The sequence below is a fragment of the Dermacentor albipictus genome, chromosome 9 (assembly GCF_038994185.2).
Source record: "Dermacentor albipictus isolate Rhodes 1998 colony chromosome 9, USDA_Dalb.pri_finalv2, whole genome shotgun sequence".
NCBI classification, from domain to species: Eukaryota; Metazoa; Arthropoda; class Arachnida; order Ixodida; family Ixodidae; genus Dermacentor; species Dermacentor albipictus.
The window spans coordinates 101,528,407-101,551,196 of record NC_091829.1 but is presented as its reverse complement, the minus strand read 5'-3'; the positions used below and the strand labels follow the sequence as shown (position 1 = coordinate 101,551,196).

Genomic DNA, 22,790 nt, shown 5'->3' with positions numbered 1-22,790 from the left:
TCTGTTGCTTTGCAAGGTCTACGACTGCTATACGCTTGTGGCCCTTCCACTTTTCGCGTTTTCTTTATGTTGGTTTTACGGACAGGAGCAAATAAATTAAGCTGCGATAAAAGAAAGCATGCGAAGTCAAGGCTTGTCATATTGTCGCGGTGCAACCAAGATAGGAGGTGAGGTTGCGTATAAGAAAAACAGCTTGTTTTACTAGTGCAGCCTAGATAGAACTTCTTTGTCTTCTAATCTCCACTAAACACATGCACGAGAGGAGGCCTACTAAAGCGCCCATCGTTGTCTTTGTCAGCGACGTAGAAGAGACGCCGCATTCACCTCCTTCTAAAGAGAACCATCTCCCCGATGCTAGACGTGACTGGTGTGAAGTTCTTCGCACAGCCACTCGCTGATGTGTGGTTTCATATGTACTAAGTGCACAAATTCAGGCAGGTGCTGACGTTGCCTCGTAGAACAGGGGCTGTTTGGGACTATCTCGTAGGTGGCATCACTAAGGTGTCGTAGCGCTCGATACGATACAAAGTATAGTCTTTATAGATTCTTGTAACGTCCCTGTCTTCGGATGCGCGTCCAAACCCAGACTCTGTCGCCTGTTCCGTAGGTTACTGTTCTATGGCGAGAATTGTAGCGGCCTGTGTCGTATTCCTACTGTCGGCAGATCCGAACGCGTGGAGCTGTCTAGGTTATTCGGCGGGTTGTGTAAACGCATCTGCATCCGTGTACGCACCATCACATTCGTGTGGTATCATTGCATGCAACATCGTCTGTACTTCTCGTCCGTGAACAAGGCTGAACGGAGTCATCCATGTTGTTTCTTTCTTGGCATCGTTACAGGCAAAAGTTATATAAGGCAAGATCTCGTTACAATTCTTTTGTTCGACATCCAAATACACGGAAAGCATGTCTTCAAGCGTTTTGTTTAGGCACTCTGTGAGTCCGTTAGTTTGTGGATGGTAGGCTGTCGTCTTGCGTCGAGTCGTTCCACTGAGCATCAGGACATTATCTAAACGCGTTGTCGTGAATACGGTTCCTTTGTCTCTGATTACGATGGTTGGGGCAACATGTCTCAACAAAACCTTTTCTATGAAAAATCGCGCCACCTCTGCTGCTGTGCCTCGCGAGAGAGCCTTTCTTTCGGTGCAGCAAGTCAGATAATCAGCCCCAACAATAACCCACTGGTTTCCTACATGAGACGCCGGAAGTGGGTCTAAAAGTTTCATTCCGATCTCGTCAAATGGTGTGCATCGGACCTGAACCGGTTTTAGCAGGCCGGCTGGTTTTCTTGGAGGCGACTTGCGCCTCTGGCACTTGAGCCAAGTCCGTACGTGATGTTTCATGGCCATGGCGAGTCTTGCCAGTAGTACCTTTGTCATACTCTGTTCAGTGTCCGCGTGTAGCCTAAGTGGCCAGAAGTTACCTCATTGTGACATGCTTGGAATACTTGTCCGAAGGGTTATAGAAACAGCCAGTAAATAACTGCCACCGATGGGTGAAAAGTTCTATTTGTAGAGAACATCGTTGCGCAAACAAAACGATTACAATTATCTTAAAAAAATTCTAGCAGCCTTGGGATTTCATCCGTCTAAAAAATCAATAAGGGTAAGGTGCTCAAGGCCATCACGTTGTTGGTATGCAACGGCGGTCGTATCAAGAAAACCGAGGAATGGCGTTCCGTCTTCCTGGAATGAAGCAGTTGACTGCATCGGTGACCGCGACAAACAATCAGCGTTGGTGTGCCTTTTCGCCGACTTGAAATCGACCGTCATGTCGAACTTTTGCAGCCTGAGGCTCCAGCACGTTAGTCGCCCGGGAGGCCCTTTCAGGTTTGTTTTCAGCTAGCAGAGTGGATGGTGATCACTGATAACTTTGAAAGGGCGACCGTACAAACATGAGCGAAATTTCATAACCGGCCATTGCAAGGCATTCCTTCTCAGTTGTCGAGTAATTGGCTTCTTTGCGGGAGAGCGTTCTGCTTGCCTAGGCAATCACCCTTTCAGCCACTTCCTGCAAATGCACGAGCAGTGCTTTCAGGCCAACATTTTGCTGGTATCTGTGTGAAGCGTCGTAGGGCCTGCTTCGTCAAAATGGGCAAGTACTGGAGGTGTTTGTAGCCGTTGCCTCAGCTCATTAAATGCAGTTTTCTGTGCGTCGTGCAGCACAAATGCCCCGTCGTTTCTGAAACAATACTTGCAAAATCTGCGATAATGCGACAATACTCGCAGAGGCCGAGAAAGTTTCTGGCAGCTTTCTTATCGCACGATATCAGGAACTGTGCGACGGCCGCACTTTTCTCAGGATCATGACGGCCGTGTAACGTTTTCAAGCATTTTCGGCACTTTCGCAACCTCGCTCTGCCAACTCTGCTGGGGATCCGTTTTAACGGCATTCTTAACATTTCGTGTATGCCGCCGCCATTTTCGAGCATCCACCTCAAGCCAATTAAGGGAAAGCGGACCATTTGCAGACTCTGGCACCACCCTCTTCATCCGGTTATCGATTTTCAGTGCACTGGCTCGGCCCCATCTAATCCCTCTCCACTTGAGTGTGCTCCTTGCCTCTTGTCAGGCAATTAGATAAGGCAAGCCAATCACGGTAGGGAATGTAATTCGTTCTTAAAACAAAGTGACCTCTTATCCACGAGGAGCACGTTTGATTGGTCTGTTCAGACAACCCTACGGGTCACCGCCCGATGCTTGCGTCTGCGGTTACGCAAATTTGACGTCAGGAGATTGGAATAAAAAGATATTGCAATAGTTTTACGTTATAGAGCACCAGCCATGGTACTTGGTGTATTGTGCACCAGTCCGGCGTACAACTGCTCTTTCACGCTGCGCATGATGTAGCGTAACAACGTATCACCTGTCATGTTTGGCTCGGCTCTACGATACAGACGGGCCATGTCCTCGGCGAACATCAACGGTTTGTTGGCTTTCTGAACCCGTAACTCAATCTGCTGCTGCTGCGGCTGCTCGGCCCGGTCCCGTCGGTGGACACTCGCAAAGGTGTCAAGGAGCTGCTGGCGGAAGTCACTCCAGCTCGATAGACAGCCATATCGAGTTTCCTACGACGTACGAGCGCTATCGCCCAGATTAAAATAAAAACTTGCGAGCTTTTGTTTGGAACTCCACTCACTGATCTCGGCGACACGCTCCGACTGGTCACGCCAGTCCTCAAAGCCACCACCGTGAAAGCGATCCGGAATCCTTGGTTGAATAAGGGTTACCTGTCGCAGGTTGGATGAACGGACGCTTTCGGGATCCTGTGGCGGACTGACGTCGGCCATGGGCAGCGATGGGTAGCGTCCGGACGACGGTTCCTGCAGGGGAGTGAGCTCCGGAACAAGGCCTTGCAACCGCCCACTGAAACGATGCACAGGCGTTGCAACGGGCGTCAGATTGTCCGGTCTGGATAAACAACTCCTAGGAGGGGTCTGGAGCATCGGGTTGTCGTTCCCGGCCCTTCCAGCAGTGTCGCGGTGCAACGAAGATAGGAGACGAGGACATGTATAACAAAAACAGTTCATTTTAGTAGCCAAGCCTACAGAGGACTTCGGCTTCTTATCTCCACTACGAAGATGCACGAAACGAAGCCTACTAAAGCTGCCATCGTTGTCTTTGTCGTCGACATAGAATAGACGTGGCAATATGTAAGTGCCATGAAAAGATCAGAGTGGATACCGAAGCTCCGCGAAGAAGGAAGAAGTGGACAGGTGCACGAATGCGGTGGCACGAGGCTCGATCTCGCAGTGTTCGGACTAGGCGGACAGCAGTTCCGAAGTCGTGGGGTGAACGAGGTCCTGCTGGTTGAGACGTGTATGGAAAGGTGCGGAGGACAGCGGAGCCGAGCGCGGACAAGGGTGTCCGAGCTGCCAGGGCTACAGCTGCCAGTGCTCGAGACGCTGGCTGATCCGAAGGCTGCCGGTCCGTGAGCTGCCACACCTGAGCTGTGCCAAGGAACATTCCAGTCTGGCACAAAGGTGGCTATCCTAGATGCGGTCCTCACGTGCGACCGTAGCACGTGTGTAGTAAGCAGCGTACGAACCCGGCAGCGAGGTCGTTCTGGACAAGACGTTTCGTGCCTGCTGCCGCTGCTGCTCCTAAGCGTGCCATGCGTCACGAGAACCATGCTGGACGAGGCCTGAACGTCTCATCACAGCCTACTGGAGCATGGGTGAATGTACAGTGGCATGACGACGGAACCATGACATTCGCTACACGGGACTGTTTCAGCCCGTTTATCCTCACGGGCTGTGTGCGGACGGACTGACTGCAGTTACTCAGCAGATTAACTTTCTTTATACGATTTCGAAGTTTCTTTTCGTTTTTATAAATGTTCCTAAACGACTCTCTGCCTTTCTTCCGCGTCACTGCGCACTAGAAAAAGTGCCGAACAGTCCTAAACACTACAAGGCTCAATGTTTGAATAGCCGCCGGACCACTGACATGACGACACTTGTACAGGTCGAGTAATTGGTGCATCAGCGGATATTCCTCAAAACACTCGGTGGTGATTGGGCTGTAAATGTTTGGCACATGCGTACCGAGGGATAGAAAACGTGGCACCGCTGCCACCACCAAGCATTCTGGGCTAAACTTAAAGTAATATGCGCCATTCGCTCTACTGATATAAGGTGGCCCTATGTGTTCCAGTTCCAGCTTGCACTTATATGTGCATTTATCGTAAAAGTTGTAAATACAGAGTGTCTTCAAGCTTCAGCTGTGTCTTCTTCCATCCATATCCTAAGCCTTCAGTGAACCTATTGCCGCTATGCTTAGTGGCAGTATTCTTCGCTTGCGGAGACCGTCTCTGGCGGTGCGTCTGTGATGACAAATTAGAGCAGTAACACCTCTACCCTCGACTGGAAGAAAGAAGGACCTGGATCTTACTAGCACTCTGTAAAATGAATTGCTCCATATATATGGCCAAAAGGTACAACGATGACAAATGTGCTATACGCTATGCCAGTGAGAAAATTAAAGAGGCACTGCGACACTTCTGAGGATGAAATGTAGAGAGAAGTACAACAAAAAAATGCAACGAACAACACTAACGTTAACTACACAAGCTGCTGTGCAATTGCAATATCAATACAAAAAGTCTGCGCTGGAGCAATTAAGGTTGAGGATAATCGAAAACGTTTTGCAGATTCTACGAGTGCATTGATCTCGGCAACTCTTGAGTAAAGCGTCTGACCAAGAAACAGCGTTAATCAAAACATGGCACTGGTAAAACGTAGTTGCGGCTGTTTTGAGGCCACAATCTTGGCGTTTGCTACGGCTACATTACCGGCTGATCTGGATACATTTTGAATTGTTCAATTTCTGTCAGCGCCGATACCACTTTTCCCTCTTGCCGGCATCCACATTCAGTAAGCAGTGCAGACTTTGTAGCTCGAAAAATTATGTTTCCGGAATTTCCAGACTTTTGCGGTTATAGATGTCGGGTAGAGTAGGCTTTCCATTGCGCCAAGAAAAGGGGAATACTTGAATGCCGGTTTTCGGTGCCTTTAAGCACGATTTTCAGTATCGTAGCAATAAGTCGTAAGAGGCAAGTTAGAGAAAGCGGAGAAGGTCAGATAAAGTGCTGTTTTCATCTTATTTTAGTCACCAGGTGTTGCTCTGCCCATGGCAGCGCTGTTGCAGCCCCAAAAGAACCCTCCCATGTTCCAAATAATAGGGCGTTTCCTTCAAACTGCTTCACTCGAAACCACGTGAAGAATTCGCGTAAAAATACTGATCGACTGACACTACGTTTGCATATACTCTAGTGGAGAGCGTTCGAGTAAAATGCCCCACTCGACCAGCCCGGCTCGACAGCTACACGAACATCTACCCGACGGAATGACGCTGCTGCGACAGCTTGCGTAGAGGTCAGGGGGGATACATTGCGCCCTGTTAATCACAGCTGTCTGCGAGCCACCAACTTGATTAATCCGTGTTTAAAGGTGCGCTCCCATTAGTCGAGCTCAGGCAATCATCTGATGCAGTCAGGCCGGCTCTGCTAGGCTAAATACTGTTTAGATAACCACGACGAACAGAACTCACCGTGACAAACAGACTCAGCGAGTTTTCGTCAGGTTCATACAAACGCCTTGTATTAAAAACTTACGGCACAAACTTAAAATAAACAAGCTCGTTTGATGTGAAAAAACTTACAAATAGAAAACAGCTTGATAAACACACGTCTTTTCTTTCTTTTTGGCGTCCACCATTGCCGATCCGACGCCGACGGCGACAGAAGCCCGAGAGAAACCAACCTTGAGGTTAGACAAAACGTTACGCAAGGACGCTCCTCGGCCAACTGATGGAAACGAGGTAGAATACTCGAGTACAACTTTATGTGCCTGTGAAGGCAAGGATATTGGGTGGAGGGGGGTCTATTTCACTGGTATTAGCGCGCATGTAGTCCGAATAGAAGCTCGGCATGGTGTGGCATCTTCATCCTAGGACCGCCGCCATGTGCACTCTGGTAGAGCGCACCAGGAGACGGCGTGCTGACAGAGGATTAGGCTAGCTGCTATGTCGCAAGAAGTGTGTTCTTCAACAACTCGTAGGAAATATAAGAACATATTATTTGCCTGAACGCCTTAAATGAAAGCACCCCTTCATTTCAAATTATGCCTTACAAACCATCGAATGAAAAGAAGGACTATATCCAGCGGCGCTACCGCACGAGCGCGGTGGCTTTGAAGCTGTGACTGCTTCGCCACGGAAAATTTTCCGCTAGTAAAGTACGCGCCAGGCGGTACAGGTCCGTACAAACTACCTTTCCGCCTCCAAGACAATAAAAGTCACACTTTCGCCCGAAACCCGGAGCATTAATTGCGACAGCAAAGTAGTAGACGGCTATACGAAGTAAGGATAGCAGTTTTATCGGCCTTATAAAGTTGCAAACAGGCCTACTAACTAAATTAGCAAGCACGGTCTCACGCGCGCACAAGCAAACATAAACAAATCTCACTCAATGACCACTGAAACTCGCTGTCAAAACGCTGGAGTGAGTAAGCGGGGCATCATCGCGAAATAAGCCGCGACAACACAGCCTGTGGCGCACGCTACTCGTCGCGTATGACTTTCAGGAGACAGTGGCGCAGGCGGGCAGAACGGAAGGCGGCGCGCTTCCTCCCCGCTTTCCTCCCTTTCGTGCTCGAGGTTGAGCCCAGATGGCTGGCTCACCCTCGTGCGCTTTCACTGGCACATACGGCCTACGCGGCGACGATTTTATCGCCCTTGAACTTTACACGGAACCGCACGGCGACGCCGACGGCATAAATGCGCTTGGAGTGTCCACATAACTGCTATCGCGATAAGATAGCACCCAGATCCAACGGAATGTAGGAATCGTACATGAGGCGAAACTTTTATGAGCCAGCAAGGTAGCAGTAGCAGCACTGGGTAACACAGGCGCAGCCTCGTCGCCCGTGGCTGTTAGCTGTCTGCTTCACCAGAACGAAAACGATTCAGGATGCTTGTCGCGAGAATAATTCTATCGAGAGTTGCACACACAGACAAGTCCGACGGCTGCACATTAGGCGTTCACAACCCTTTTGCCGCTTTGGTACGTGCCTTAAGGGGGTTTCGCGAAGAACGTCCACGGAGCTAGTGACCCAGGTTGTCTACTCGGTAGACAGCAGCCAGCACAAGCTCAGTAGCCCAAGTTCACTACATTAAATCACCAAACGCAGTATAACCAGCGAGAAAAAAGAAATTGTGGCGATTAGCGGTAAATGCGAGAGAAATGTGTTAGCATTACGTCATACTTCTTTGAGGTCACGCATCGATAACTTAGGACGCGTTCCCCACATTGCGAAGTGTTCTTCAGGAGCTTACTCGAGGCACGTCATGATTCTTCGAGGAACGAAGCGCAAATGACGCTTGTTTAGAGCAGACCACTGTCAGTTGCGATGTGTGTGTGTGTGCGTGCGTGCGTGTGTGCGTGTGTTTATGTGTTTGTGAACGAGAAGAAATCAAATCGGGGACCCCATTTTTATTAAGCACATCTGAACTACCGAAAAACAATGACATAAAACAACAGCTTACGATAAGTTATCTGCAGTTCTTAAGAGGAAACTTTAGCTCGAGCCCATTTCCAACGCGGCCTATTCAAATACATATAGAATGTAAAAACGTTTTTCTGAGATAACCCCTGGGCCGATTTTAATATTCTTTTTTGCATATGAGAGAGAAAGGTAAATTATAGTGACTGTTGGAAGCGCTGTATTGATTTAGGCCCTGAATATTGTTTAATATATTTTTAAATATTTGGAAGTCTGAAAAAGATAGAAGCACGCAGTTTACAAATAAATAGCTCTGCATCAAGAACAGACATCGCAGTTCTGTAAACGGCATCCATTAGATCATTCAATGCGGACAAATTCAGTAGGTCAATTTATACCTCACATGAAATCGTTACATTGTGTAGAAGTGTTCTGCAAAGGCCGTATTTCCATATTACTAATTTTTTCAACATTCATATGTAACATATCAATTTTGTCCGCTTTAGATATGCTATTAGGCGTAATCCACAAAATTGTGTTGTCATTATCTATTGCCGAGTTAGAGTTGTAAATTTGAAAGTTTCGTTTTAGAGAAATTTGCGATTTTGTGAATTTTTAATAAAATATTGACAACCTAAGCCAAAAATTCCAGAGGTTTCACGTTTTGCTTTTAAATGCAACAATCCTCGTCAAATTTGGTGCAGTGGTTGACGAGAAAAGCAAATTCTCCTGTCACGTGCATTTAGGAGCACCCACGCTAAAGCTTCCTCTTCACTGAAATCAAGAAAGGATAATAACTGAAAATTAAAATGGATGAAAACTGAACTGGCCACACGTAGGAGAGTAACCCATATCTTCGCATTACGTGTGCAATGCCCTTACTAATGAGTTACCGCGGTGCCATTTTACCATCCCCTTCTGCGGTGCTTATCTACTAGAACTACCCAAGGACTTTTAACCACCGCCTCCACTCACCGCCTTTGCGGCGGATGTGGAACATGCTTGCTACCGCAGGCGTCGTCTCTCTCTCTCTCTCTTCCTCTCTTTCTCTCTCTCTCAATATATATATATATATATATATATATATATATATATATATATATATAGGGGGTTCCTTCAAAGTCCAGCACGCAGGACCCGACGCAAGGCCACGACGAACCTTTTGGAAGTAAAACACGTTTCCTTAATGTTTTCGGCTGGTGGACCAGCCATCGTGAGAGCACGGTCTAGAGCTGTGCACGAGCTCGGGCCGGCCCGAAAGCCCGTCTTACTACCTTCCGTAAGTAAGTCTTACTACCACAATTTTCGTCGCCTCTTTCCTGCACACACACACATATATATACATATATATATATATATATATATATATTTATACATCTATATATATATATATATATATATATATATATATATATATATATATATATATATATATATATATATATATATATATATATATATATTGAACGAGAACAAGGGAGGTTAACCGAGGGGCCCGATATTTATTAATCATATCATAAAGCCAACAAATAGACACCATGGACAACACAGGGGAAACTACTTGTACTCGCCAATTGAATTACAGAAATGCTAAATTGATGTTTATGAAAGTGGTTGATAAAACAACTTGCCGCAGGTGGGGATTGATCCCACAACCTTCGCATTACGCGTGCGATGCTCTAACCAATTGAGATACCGCGGCGCTCTTTCCCCATCCGCTCTCTTGGGTATTTATGTTTTCACTACTAGACTAGAACTAACCATGGGAGCGTTAGCTAACGCCACTACTCGGAAACCTTGGCGGCTGATATGGAACATCCTTTCTGCTGCAGGCGTCACGAGTACGTGATCTTTCTTGGTGAAGGCAACTGGTCAATAAACCCACAGATGCTATCTGAAGGCATCAATGTTGCCGGATTCGCGGTCCTCGTTATGTAATGAACAAGGAGAAACGGGGTTAATCGAGGGATCCAATTTTTATTGCTGATATTATGAGAAGTCAACAAGCAAAGACATCAAGGACAACACAGAGGAAATTACTTGTACTTACTGATTGAATAGAATAAATGATAAATTCTTGGAACTGAAAGTGGATGAAGGAACATCCCGATTTTTAAAAAAAAGTCGGATTAATGTACAGAGTAAAAACAAATTAAAAACATTACAAACAAACATATGGGGAAAGGGCGCCGCGGTAGCTCGATTGGCTAGAGCATCACGCGTAATGCGAAGACAAGGGATGGTTACCCACCTGCGGTAAGTTGTTTTTTTTTCATTCACTTTCATTCCCTTTATTTATCTTTTCTTTAATTCAATCAGTAAGCGCAAGTAATTTCGCCTGTGTTGTCTTTGGTGTGTTTATTTTATTGGCTTCTTATGATGTGATTAATAAAAATCGGGCCCACCATTAACCCCCTTTCTTCTCGTTCATTACATAACGAGGGTCTCGAATCCCGCAACATTGATGCCTTCAGGTAGCATGTGTGGGTTTATTGACCAGTTGGCTTCACCCAAGTAGATCACGTAGTCATGACGCCTGCGGCAAAAAGAATGCTCCACATCCGCTGCCAAGGTTTGTGAGTGGCGGCGCTGGCTAACACTTCCAAGGTTAGTTCTAGTAGTATAAACATAAATACCCAAGTTAGTGGATGGGGAAGAGATGCCGTGGTGGTTCTATTGTCTAGAGCATCGCGCGGATAATGCGACGACGTGGGATAGTTCTCCACCAGTGGCATGTTCTTTTCATCCCCTTTCGTTCCCATTAATTTATCATGTCTGTAATTCAATTAGTAAGTACAAGTAATTGTCCATGTGTAATTCCCCTGGTGTCTTTGTTTCTTGGCTTATTATGATATATATATATATATTGTTACAAGCACGGGGAAAAGGGGTTTATTCGGGCGTGCGAGAGCAGGAACGGCAGGCTACGAATAACAGGAATGGCCGCTGCACAGTCTTCGTTCTCCTCTTCCCCTCTCTTCTTGATCCCCGCGTCCCTTTGACGCGCTTGGACGTAACGTACCTCCCCTCGCAGACAAAGCCCCCTGGGCGAGTCAACTAGCTTGTCGTGGCGTGCATGATTTCAACCGTGCGACATGCGCGACGTGTGTCCTAGCAGAACGTCTACCAGTGTTCGTGAGACGCGCAAGAGTATAGTTCACTTCGCTGACTTTGTCGATGACAACATCCGGTCCATCGTAGTTTGCCAGCAGCTTTTGACACAAACCGCGCTTCCTTGTGGGAGTCCAAAGCCAAACGAGATCACCAGGGTTATATGTAACTGGCCGATGTCGTGCGTCGTAGCGGGCTTTGCAGTTTTCTTGTGATGCCAAAGTCCGAAGACGCGCAAGTCTCCGAGCCTCTTCAGCGAGGCACAGGGTATCGGCGACCATAGGATTGTCGTGGTGGTAAAAAGGGAGGACAGTGTCGAGCGTATACCGGGGCGGCCGAGCATATAGAAGGAAGAAGGGGCTGTAGCCGGTTGTCTTGTGCTTGGCGGTGTTATATACGTAAGTAATAAACGGTAGAACTTCATCCCAATTCTTGTGATCGGACGCAACATACATGGAAAGCATATTTGTGATCGTTCGATTAGTGCGCTCAGTGAGGCCGTTCGTTTGCGGATGATATGGCGTCGAGTGCCTGAGGTGCGAGTGACACAAACGCGCAAGCTCTTCCACTATACCCGCCGTGAATTGACGTCCCCGGTCACTTATGATAACACCAGGTGGTCCATGTCGTAGAACAATAGCGTGAAGTAAGAAAAGCGACACTTCGGTGGCAGTTGCTGATGGTATAGCCGCAGTCTCGCAATAGCGTGTGAAATAGTCGGCGCAGACAATTATCCAGCGGTTCCCCTTAGATGACTTTGGAAAAGGGCCGAACAGATCAATTCCAACTTGAGGAAAGGGTGAGCTGAAAGGCGGCACAGGTTGAAGGAGACCAGATGGGGCAGTGGTTGGGCGTTTCCGACGTTGGCACTGTATGCAGCTGGCGACATAAAACTCAACCGAATGTCACATCCGGAGCCAGTAAAAGCGTTCTTGAATGCGATAAAGTGTGCGCACAGTGCCTAAGTGCCCGTAGGTAGGGTCATCGTGCATAGCCTGAAGGATTGCTGGCCGGAGACGCTCCGGCACCACAAGCAGGAAGCGTGCACCCGTGCTTGAGTAGTTCCTTTTGTAAAGGAGCCCGTCACGTACACAGTAGCTGCTTGTTGCACTTGAATGGGCAGAAGTAAAGAGTGGCTCCAATTTAGTGTCTGTCCGTTGTTCTGTTTTGAACGCATCGATATCTGGAAAAGCGGGTGTCACAGAAGCGACCAGATGATCAAAATCGTCGGCGTCGCAGTCCGTCGTGGCAAGCGGCATACGGGAAAGGCAGTCTGCGTCAGCGTGTTTTCGGCCACTCTTGTAGGAATCAGTGAAGTTATATTCCTGCAACCTCAAAGCCCAGCGCGCAAGGCGACCACTAGGGTCACGAAGGTTCACGAGCCAGCACAGGGAATGGCGGTCTGTGACGACTTGGAATGGGCGTCCGTACAAGTACGAGCGAAATAGCTGAACCGCAAAGATTACAGCGAGGCATTCTTGCTCTGTCACCGTGTAATTCCGTTCAGGTTTGCTTAATGAGCGGCTTGCATAAGCAATCACGTGCTGACGGTCGTCATAGCGTTGGACCAATACGGCACCCAGACCAACGCCACTAGCATCTGTGTGGATTTCTGTCGGCGCAGTAGGATTGAAGTGGCGAAGGATAGGTCGAGACGTTAACAAGAACTTCAGCTGACGAAATGCAGAATCGCACTCGGGTGTCCACTCAAACCGTCCGTCTTTATGTAGCAGATTTGTCAGAGGATAAGCGACGTCAGCAAAACCAGGAATAAATCCGCGAAAGTAAGAGCAAATACCCAGAAAACTACGAAGTTGCTTCACTGACTGCGGTGCACTGAATGCCTCGACAGCTGCCGTCTTGAGGGGATCAGGCCGGATACCGTCTTTGTCAACAACATGACGCAGCACAAGGGTTTGACGGTCACCAAATTTACATTTCTTGGAGTTCAGAACCAGGCCGGCGTTTTTGATGCAGTCGAGGACAATATCCAGGCGCGTATTGTGCTCATTCAATGTGCGCCCGAATATAACAACGTCGTCAAGATAGCACATACAGATGTTCCATTTTAACCCACGCAGAATGGTGTCCATGAACCTTTCAAAGGTTGCTGGAGCGTTGCACAACCTAAATGGCATCACATTGAATTCGAATAATCCATCCGGGGTTATGAAGGCTGTTTTCTCTCTGTCTGTCGGGTGTATCGGGATTTGCCAATATCCTGAGCGCAGGTCCACTGAAGAAAAATAAGAGGCCGAATGAAGGCAATCGATTGCATCATCAATCCGGTGCAGCGGGTAGACATCCTTCTTAGTCACGGCGTTTAATCTTCGATAATCGACGCAAAATCTCCAGTTACCGTCTTTCTTTCTGACGAGTATGACCGGAGCTGCCCAAGGACTCGAGGACTCTTGTATTATCCCATTTTTCATCATGCCACTCACTTGTTCCCCGATTATCTTGCGCTCGTTAGGCGACACGCGATAAGGCTTTTGCCTGATCGGGCGCGCAGATCCCGTATCGATAGTATGGCGCGTTCGTGACTCGGGAATCGAGAACGCTTTGTCCGGCTGCGCAAAGTCAAACACTGGCAGATGCTTAGAAAGCATACCCACCAACGTATGGCGCTCCCTTGTGCTGAGCGACTTGTTTATCATAGACAGAAGCTTTTTGTCTGAGACTTGACGAAGGTCAGCAGGTTCACACGGCGAGTCTGTTAGTACGGCCACGGACGAAGACGTGTATTCTGTAAAGTATGCGAGTTTCAAGCCGTCTGGAAGCAGGACGGGTTCTCCCGAACAGTTGGCCGTCCACAAGCCAGCACGCCCGTCGCCGATGGATACCACACAATGAGGGACAAAAACGTTCTTCTTCACACAGTTTAGATGCATTGGCTCTACGGAGGCATCGAAACTGTCTGGAACTGCACCGCGACATACAACCGGCACGCACACCGAGGTGGACGCAGGCACAAGAGTATCTGCAGACACACAAAGTTCACCTTGACTGCAAGTCTCCTCTAAGAGTCCGGACGAAACATGGCCATCGACGCAAACTTCCCCCGTGCGACAATCAACAGTCGCACGAGACTGCCGCAAAAAGTCGCTGCCGAAAATCACTTCGTGCGTCGGTCGGGGAATAACTACAAACTCCGTCGCGAAAACTCCACCAGCCAGGGACACTTCAGCAGTGCACACACAAACAGGGCGCAACGACTCGCCGCTCACTCCACAAAACGTTGCAGCCTGGTCCCATGGAAATACAACTTTGCGCCCCAACTGACCTTTAAAACCGAGACTCATTACGGATACAGTTGCCCAGGTATCCACTAAAGCCATTGTAGGAACACCATCCACAAGTACATGCACTTTGTTCTTAATCTTAGCAACTGCAGGGGCATTTCTGTCGATAGCACATGTCGAGCGACCTCACCCCCATCGGCCGCGCTAGCTAGTTTTCCGGTTGTGAAGGCGAGGCTGAGCGGCGCACTGGCGATGGAGATTGACGTAAACGCGGTGCACGAGAAGTTGGCGGTGGCGTCAAACTCCTGTCAGATGCCGGCGAGCTGCTCCGGAAGCTTCTCTGCCAGGAATCGTTACCAGGAGGGACGCCAGCTGACCAAGAGGTGGTGCATGGCTGTTGAGTTGTCCTCGTAGGAGGTGTGGTCCTTGTTGAAGACCCCGATCGACGATTCCACGTTGTTGGGCGACGATTGCAAAATCTCGCTATGTGGCCCGCGACACCGCATTGGAAACACACCGGCAGATGCCGCAAATTTCGATGTTCTTGCACGTCGTCACGCATGTTGCTGTCGACTGCATAGCCAGCAGGCGGGTCCCATTCATCATGGCTAGGCATCGGCCGCCCGGAGGCGTGCGTGCGGCGAGGGCGTTGGTCGTAGTCATGATCTTGATAGCTCAGGGTCCCTCTCGTTTGTGGGGTAGACCTATACTCGACGGTCGCTGAGTGAACCGTGGGTTGCCATGAGGTCGAAACGGCCGTGTTTCGCATCTCGTGTGGTAAGTACGCACCAGCGATGCCGGGTGTGCAACGGTACATCTCTTCCCGATGGAGCAACTCTTCGCGAACAATCTGCCGTATTGTTGATGGAAGGTCAACACACGAACTCGGGTCCACACTTGCCACCGTTGTGACATTAGCCAGGCGACCAAACTTCGGTATTATCCGTCGCATCTTCAGCGTCTCAAAGGTCCTGCAGTGGCGAATGACGTCAGACACGGAATCCAAGCTTTCTTTGCCGATCAAAAAATTGTAGACGTCTTCGGCTATCCCTTTCAACAAATGTCCAACTTTGTCCTCTTCAGACATTTGAGAGTTCACTATTTTGCACAGTTTCAGCACTTCTTCGATATAAGTCGTACAGGTCTCGCCGGGAATCTGAGCTCTTTGCGAAAGCGTCTGTTCGGCGCGTTTCCTTTTTGCGCTAGAGTCTCCAAAACACGCTCTGAGCTCCTCTACGTAAAGCTCCCATGAAGTGAGCGTGTCTTCGTGATTCTCATACCAGACGAGTGCTGTGTCGGTAAGGGAAAACACAACATTTGACAACTGTGCGGTCGAGTTCCAACCGACCAATCGGCTCACCCTTCGGTAGTTTGTGAGCCACTCGTCGACATCTTCTCCGGCTTTTCCTCCGAAAGTGAGTGGCACCCGGTAGTATTGCCACGGAACGCCAAGTGCTGGCCTTGAAGCCGCGTCAGAACCTTCGGGAATCTGGCAGGCGTATACAGTCATGTCAGGTGATGGTGGCGGAAGTCCGGCAAGTCGCCGGCTTCACACGCATGACGGACGAGGGGTACAAAGAATGCGAACATCGCTTTAAAATATTCTCGTCGCTCTTCCATCACTCTTCCGTATGTAATCCCCGCAGATAAACCGAGAGCTGGCCGTTGCGTCGTCCGCCTTCCTGTGATCCTGTGTCTAGCGGTATTCTTCAGAATGCACTCTACGTACGCGCTTGGCAGGTAAGCTAGCGGCAGAGAACAGAGCACGCATGCACAAGAACCTCTAAGGGCAGGATTGTTCACAAGAACAACGTTCTAGTGAATCCGAATGCTCCACATGCCATTACAGCGCAGGCAGACCACCGGCGTCCACCACAAAAGAAAATCCCGTACGCACAAAAGTGTGACTAAGGGCTCTGGTTTACACAGCGGTGCGACAACCCATGCAACAGTCCCAAGGAGGCCGCTTGCTACCGCAGCCACTGACTCACCGAAGGATGCTTCAGTTGAGAAGATGGAGCCGAGGGGAAACAAGTTCACCCTGTTTGGTAGGAAGGATGTTGAGGGAACGTACAGCGTCATCGCGAGGCTAGCCGATTCACCTTCTGAGCCAGACAGATTCACGCACAACGGGGACTTGGAGAGCGGGATGCCCCTCAGCTCCGTGCATTTCTTAATCACGGCGTCTGCATCGGCCTCGGGGTGCAGCTTCACGGAATCAAGTCCTTGGCGTGAGACATCGCTGGCACCGGCGCCGATCAGAGAGCCGAGAACGCGGGCGCCTCGTTCCACGCTGTCAGGCGAGGGCTCCCTATGCTTGCCGCTAAAGCCACCTGGAGAGAGAGAGAGAGAGAAGCGAACGTTGATTTAAAGTAAATTGGAGGTAGCCCCTGTGGGTAACTCTTGCGAGTTGCCTACATCGTCTTACTACGCAAGAGGTATCGCAGCATCTAAAGGAACTGCACTATAAATGTGTTTACACCTTTTACGGCTGTGTAAAGGGCGTTTGGCTCAGGGGCGAAGTTCTTAACGTTTGACGGGCGAGATTGAATCCTTGTCGAGGAATGAAGTTTGCCGACATTCAGCTGCAAATAAAGATCATGATAGCGGGACAGATGACACCAAGTGCAAATTAGGTAAACTTTCAGAGGTGTTGTCAATACTATTCGTAGGTACGCTGGTCTACAACCCAGCTGTTCTACACATCTTCAACTACGCTTTTTCTCATCGCAGATGTAGTTGGAGCTCGCTGTCATGCACAATAAAAATTGCTATAGCATCTCAAGGCAGGGCTGTGACGCAAGGAGCAAAGGGTGCACCTTTTCAGGGTGTAAAGAATTTCAGAATGCGCATAATTCTTGATATCTAAATTACCCAAGAGATGTGCAGGCTCGTAAAGAGAATCTCGAATTTTCGAAATTCAGCTTTGCTTTTCCTTTTCTTTTTTTCTGTGCGGTGATGGGACAGTGAAAGCCAGCTGTACACACGTAGCCAGCAGCCACAGTCGGGAAAGTCCCGTGACGGTGCGTAAAACACATTCGCTTTAGAAACTGTCGACCCCCTTGGCAATATGCCCGCACGGCCCTCTTAGGGTCTGTAGGTTTACGACAGACAGCTCATTACAAAGCCCCGACGAGTGAACACTGGCATGCGATAAGAGCAGGCCAAGCACTATCGTGGCCGTTCGTGCCGCAAGCTCCTGCAGCCCCTGCAACAAATAGCTGCCATCTCCTTCTTCACAGTCTCATCAACCGGGATTCTGTCGCGTTCAGTGGCATGCGCAGTATTGATGGCATGCGCAGTATCAGTGACTTTCTGAGCGTTGTGGGTACCAGAACCAGCTGGAATCAGATTATACTATTCTTGCCGATGTCATCCCTCTCCACGGCAAGACGCTGCGTATCATCCACAAAGCGCTATCTTACCAGCTGGGACACACTTTATGCGGCAACCTCCTATCTTAGGAGCTAGCTGAGAAATGGTAATTGGCTACCTGCCTGCAGACTTCAAGCAGCAGGTGGTATTTTCGGCTAGCCGGATGTGTAGCCGCTCTCCGTCCACTGCAGAGGCACAGGGCCTAAATCAAACATGTTTGAAAACCGTGTCCGTAAGAAACTAGAACAATTATGGTACTGCGGCGAGACTCGAGCACAGGGTGGAGCAAAACTGCGACTTTCCGTTTCGCCGATCAACAGACGGCAGCTAGAGGGGGAGGCGTCACGTGATTAGAGCTCGGTGAAATATCAGGGCCGATAGACAAGTGTCCCATGGCAGTTATCAGCTTGTCTTGTCTTTGTTTTGCAACGCGCTGGTAGAGTCAGTAAGTTCCCCCAACTTGACGCATTCGCCACAATCGTGCAGTTCAAGCAGAAGGAATGCCACGAATACTACAAAGGCGGATTCTGCGAACCTCGCAGAAGGTTTTATCGGTGCACTGAAATATCTCGACGTGCAACGAAAATGAAATTTCGAAACCACATGTGGGCATCTTTTGAACGATGCGTGGGTAGAGTGTCGAGAGTGTAAAGCAACTGCGAAATTTGCCAAAAAGAAATTCGTAAGCTAGTGTCCTACAGCATTACGATGCCGTTAATCGCAACATGTCATCTTCAGCACTTGAGGTGCCACGGAGCTTGAAGGCATTTAACGTTGGCAATACGTTATACGTTAGGGTGGACGTGTGAGCAACTCTTTAATGCTTGTGCACAGTGTAGGAATTTTGCACGTAACCCCTGAATACCCACTTCCTGTCTACTTTAATGAATTTCCTGAGGCACGCAGTAGATATCCAGGGTGTCCTCCGCGAACTGAACGAGGGACATTTTATATATTTGATGAAAATCATGTGCCAACAAAGCGCAAAGTCCATCCAATAAGCAGGCACAACACTTTACACTACCAGAAAGACAACACGGGGGCTGCGAAAGCTGAGGAGTGGTGCACGGGGCATATACGAAATGGTTCTGCTTGCTGTGCTATATTGTTCTATAAAGTAAAAAAAACAGACACACATGTGTGCAAACTTTCAGCGGTTTATTGTTAGCTATCGCACGTCTAATATATGTACGAAAGGTGACTATAAAATAAGTATATAACACATTATGCAAGACGACAAAGAAGCTAAACTACGCACATCTGATTTAACACTGATAAGCATGGCTAGATCAACCATTCGTCTATGAAATTAAAGAATGATTCTCCCAGGGCCACAGAAGGTGCAATTATCAGCTGTTGAATATCCCTTTTCTCCTTGCTGATTAGTTCTGACAGTTCCACGAATGTCTGATCTCTTGAGTCGGACACTTTCATTCTTTGTCATTTCTTTATTAGGTTGTTCGTTATTTGGGAGAGCTTAATTATATATTGGTTGCCTTGGTGCATTAACAACCACTTCAATTGCTGCTTCTGAAGGCGGCCTAGTTGCGGTTTCACTCATTACGACTGTCATCTTCATCCTTCTGTTTTAAGGAGGCTGCATATTTGTTTTCAAGTATCAGCCTGAATTGGTCTGCTTTTACCCCTACTGCGTCTAGGTCGGCCTGTTTCTTCTTGACCAATATTCTTTGTCTATTGAAATTGAGGTGAATCCTAGACCTCGCTAACCTTTGACCACTACACTTTACCCTGCCTAATACTTCTACATCCTACACTACGATCGGCTCGGCAGAAAGTATGAAATCAATTTCATTTCTTGTTTCACTATTAAGCCTTTCCCAGCTCCACTTTCTGTTGCTTCGCTTCCTGATGAAGGTATTCATTATTCCCAGCTTATTCCTTTCCCCGTATTCTACCAACATCTCTCCTCTAGTGTTCCTACAATCGAAGCCGTAGTTACCAAGCAGTGGTTCACCAGCTTGATTTTTCCCCGCTTTCACGTCGAAGTCACCCATCACAACAGTATAGTGAGTTTGCACTTTTCTCATCGCTAATTCAACATCTTCACATAAAACTCATATATTTGTCTATATTTATATATATTTCATCATCATGATGACTGGATGTTGGAGCGTAGGCTAGTACTACCTTTCATCTATACCTCCTATTAGGTTTTATTACGACTGACGACGAAGTGATCGGAGCAAGCATCGCTTCTTGCCTTGCTGCGATAGTTTTGTGATAGTGGAGGCTTAATTGTGCTTTTTGGACGCGAAGCCATCTAAGGCGATGACAGACGGCACACCATCACCAGCGTCGAGCCCACCTCTTCTCACTGCGTCTCGCAGGCATAAAGTGTAAAGCTTGCAACGTAGGCATGGAGATGTCCGGTTCCTGTTTCTCCAACAGCGAGCCAGCCAATGGACTCCGACGATGGCTACACCGTCGTGGAGGGCAGGCGAATGAAGAGGAAATACCGCAAGACAACCAATGACGTGAGTGAGCAGGGCCCCAACAGACCGCTTACTCCGACACACAGGATCGCTTTTGTGCCGCTCGATGTGTCTAAGAATTTAAATTCTGTACACAGACAGATTTTTAACACTTACCTTGGTAACGTGGCTCCGAAAGGAATTAACGAAGTGCGCTTTAACACCAAGAAAAATGTAGTTACAGTAGAAGTAACGACGCAGGCCGCTCTAGAAAAATTGAAAACCGTGCGCATACTAGGACACATAGAAGTCCGGTCGTTCATCGTGCCCTGTGGTCGCACTAGGGCAGGCGTTATTTCCAATGTCATGATTGACATCAGCGACGAAGAGTTACGAAGGCTCCCGTCTTGAAGACCATTGAAGTGAAGGTCATCGATTTTCACCGCTTCGGTCGATCGACGAGCGTGAAGATTCTTTTCGAGGGAGGCACGCTACCTTGTCATGTCAAGGTGGGCTATGTGCGACACCCGGTGCGTCCTTATGTGCCCCGGCCACTGCAATGCCACAAGTGCCTTAAGCTAGGCCATGTCAGCGCTGTATGCATAGGCCATACGGCATGCCTCCGCTGTGCCGGCAGCCATGACGTTCCTTCGTGCACAGTGAAAGAAATGAAGTGCTCGAGTTGCGATGGACCCCACGAGGCCAATTGCAAGGGGTGTCCTAAACAAAGAAAGGAGAAAAAGTACTGAACAAAATGAGCAAGACAAGTATGTCCCACAAGGAGGTGGCAGCGTCAGTGCAACAGCGGAGGAGACGAATGAGTCATCGGCGTGGGCGAGCTGCAGGTCCAAACGAGAGCTCCCTGGCTCCAATTCCGCAGGTCAAGGAGACCGTAGTTGAATTGGCATCAATAAATCTCTCTAAGTAATTGTTTCACGCCAGCTGCGCAAGCCCGGAGTCGAATGTATGGCCACGCTTGCCGCCGCGCACACGGCCTTAGACTGCCAGCGCGAGCAAGGACAGTGGACTCAGATGGCACCATCGGACACTGTTATCAAAACCACGCTGCGACAAATATTCGCCGCCCTGCAGCTGCTACTGTCCGGTTTAAATACGCCAGTGGCGCTAACAGCGGTAAAAATTATGAACGCTATAGACAGTCTCCTGGCTACATTGCAGTAACTTCTAACTCTTCTCGCTAAGATGACTGCTGTGGTGTGAAGTGTACACGTACACAATGCACATGTGATGTACATGTGCACATGTGTGATGTGCAGCCTTCATCATATTTGCCGTACCACCACCCTCCTTCCTCTTTTCATCCCACCTCTGTTATTCCCCAAACCCCTTCCCCAGCGTGGAGTAGCAGGCTAGAGGTACTTCACTCAGGCCGACATCTCCACCTTTCTGCCATAAAACATTATCTCTCTATCTTGTTATTATATTACCACTGTGCTACCCGATCATTACTGCTGTAGAATTTGTCAATGTTGCCCGCTATGTCCTTATGGATTAGGCATCCTACTCCGCATTGCTTCTTATCTGGAAATCCTCTATAGCAAAGGACGTGGCCATTAGTCAGCACTGTATAAGCCCCGCCATTTCTTCTAACCTCTCTAAGGCCAATTATATCCCAAACAATGCCTGATAGTTACTCCAGATTCTTGCTTCAGTCGATAGAGTTCGGGTTTTAAATGTTGCCAGGGTCTGTTTCCACTGGCGGTATGTCCAAGCCCAGAGATTCTTAGCACCCTCTGCTACGTTACAGGATTGAGAACCGCCTTGGTCAAGTGCTCCACAGGTGCGGGGGATTGAGGGCCATTGGTTGACTGAATGAGCTTTTTGGAAGAGAGTGGTAGAAAACTGCACCAGAGAGGCCAGTCCGGGGTCTGGTGAGGGAGTGTCTTTTGTAGAAGCTTAGTGGGTATTCCTAACCTAGTTGTACCTGTATTAGTATAGCCCCACTGCCTCTCGGCGTTATTGCTGTGTCAGGTGCCACTCCAAGTCTTGAGATGTAGTGTACTCGAAGAAGTAAATTACAGCTTACCACCTTCATATATGAAGGAAAAAAATGCGAGGATTCGAACATCTGATCAAGGCAACCGAGCATCCCAGCTAGCTTAGTCAGATAACCCTGCAGGCTGTGAGTCCACCTTATGGAGCAAAATTCCAGCCCAGAGGATTCCACAAGTCTAAAAACACGTTTGAGTTATGCACGAGAGACGGGTTTTGCTGACCCCACCAGGTAGCACAACATAGTATTTCTCAATGTTTCTAACATCGTCATTTCAGAATCTCCCGTAACCATTCGGCCACGAATGCGGCTAAGTAGGCAGGACATTGTGCTACAAACTTGAAGTATTCACTCATTCATTCATTCATTCTAAATAAGGGTTAAGTTCTGGGTTATGCCATGGCGAAGTTTAAGTAATGTGAGTTAATTGGTGCCTGTGGTTTCCACTGTGCGTGAAAGCGATTCTTACTCTAATCAGCTGATCTCACTGACTATGGCTGATGCGGACGAGAAGTTAAAAGTGCGCGGCTGTAGTTGTGCCTTTGCTAGAAATTTCTTAAGACAATTCTAGAAAGCCTCGCATGCGAGCATATCATAAGAGGGGAAATCTACCT

General features: G+C 48.4%; 1 protein-coding gene and 1 non-coding gene across 5 annotated transcripts in view; both read right to left on the bottom strand.

Annotated features, from left to right (window-relative positions):
• LOC139049592 (phospholipid-transporting ATPase ABCA3-like) overlaps window positions 1–22,790 on the bottom strand; it is a 420,980-nt gene that overhangs the window by 279,936 nt on the left and 118,254 nt on the right. For 3 of the 4 annotated variants that reach the window (XM_070525151.1, XM_070525150.1, XM_070525152.1), the window contains exon 5: window positions 16,347–16,688. The exons of the other annotated variant lie outside the window; for it this stretch is intronic. In XM_070525151.1, coding sequence (XP_070381252.1) covers window positions 16,347–16,688 — 342 coding nt within the window. The remainder of the gene's footprint in view (window positions 1–16,346; window positions 16,689–22,790) is intronic. 4 annotated transcript variants of the gene reach the window in all.
• On the bottom strand, window positions 9,631–9,704 carry TRNAT-CGU (transfer RNA threonine (anticodon CGU)). Its single transcript has one exon. It is a non-coding gene; the product is annotated as a tRNA-Thr (tRNA).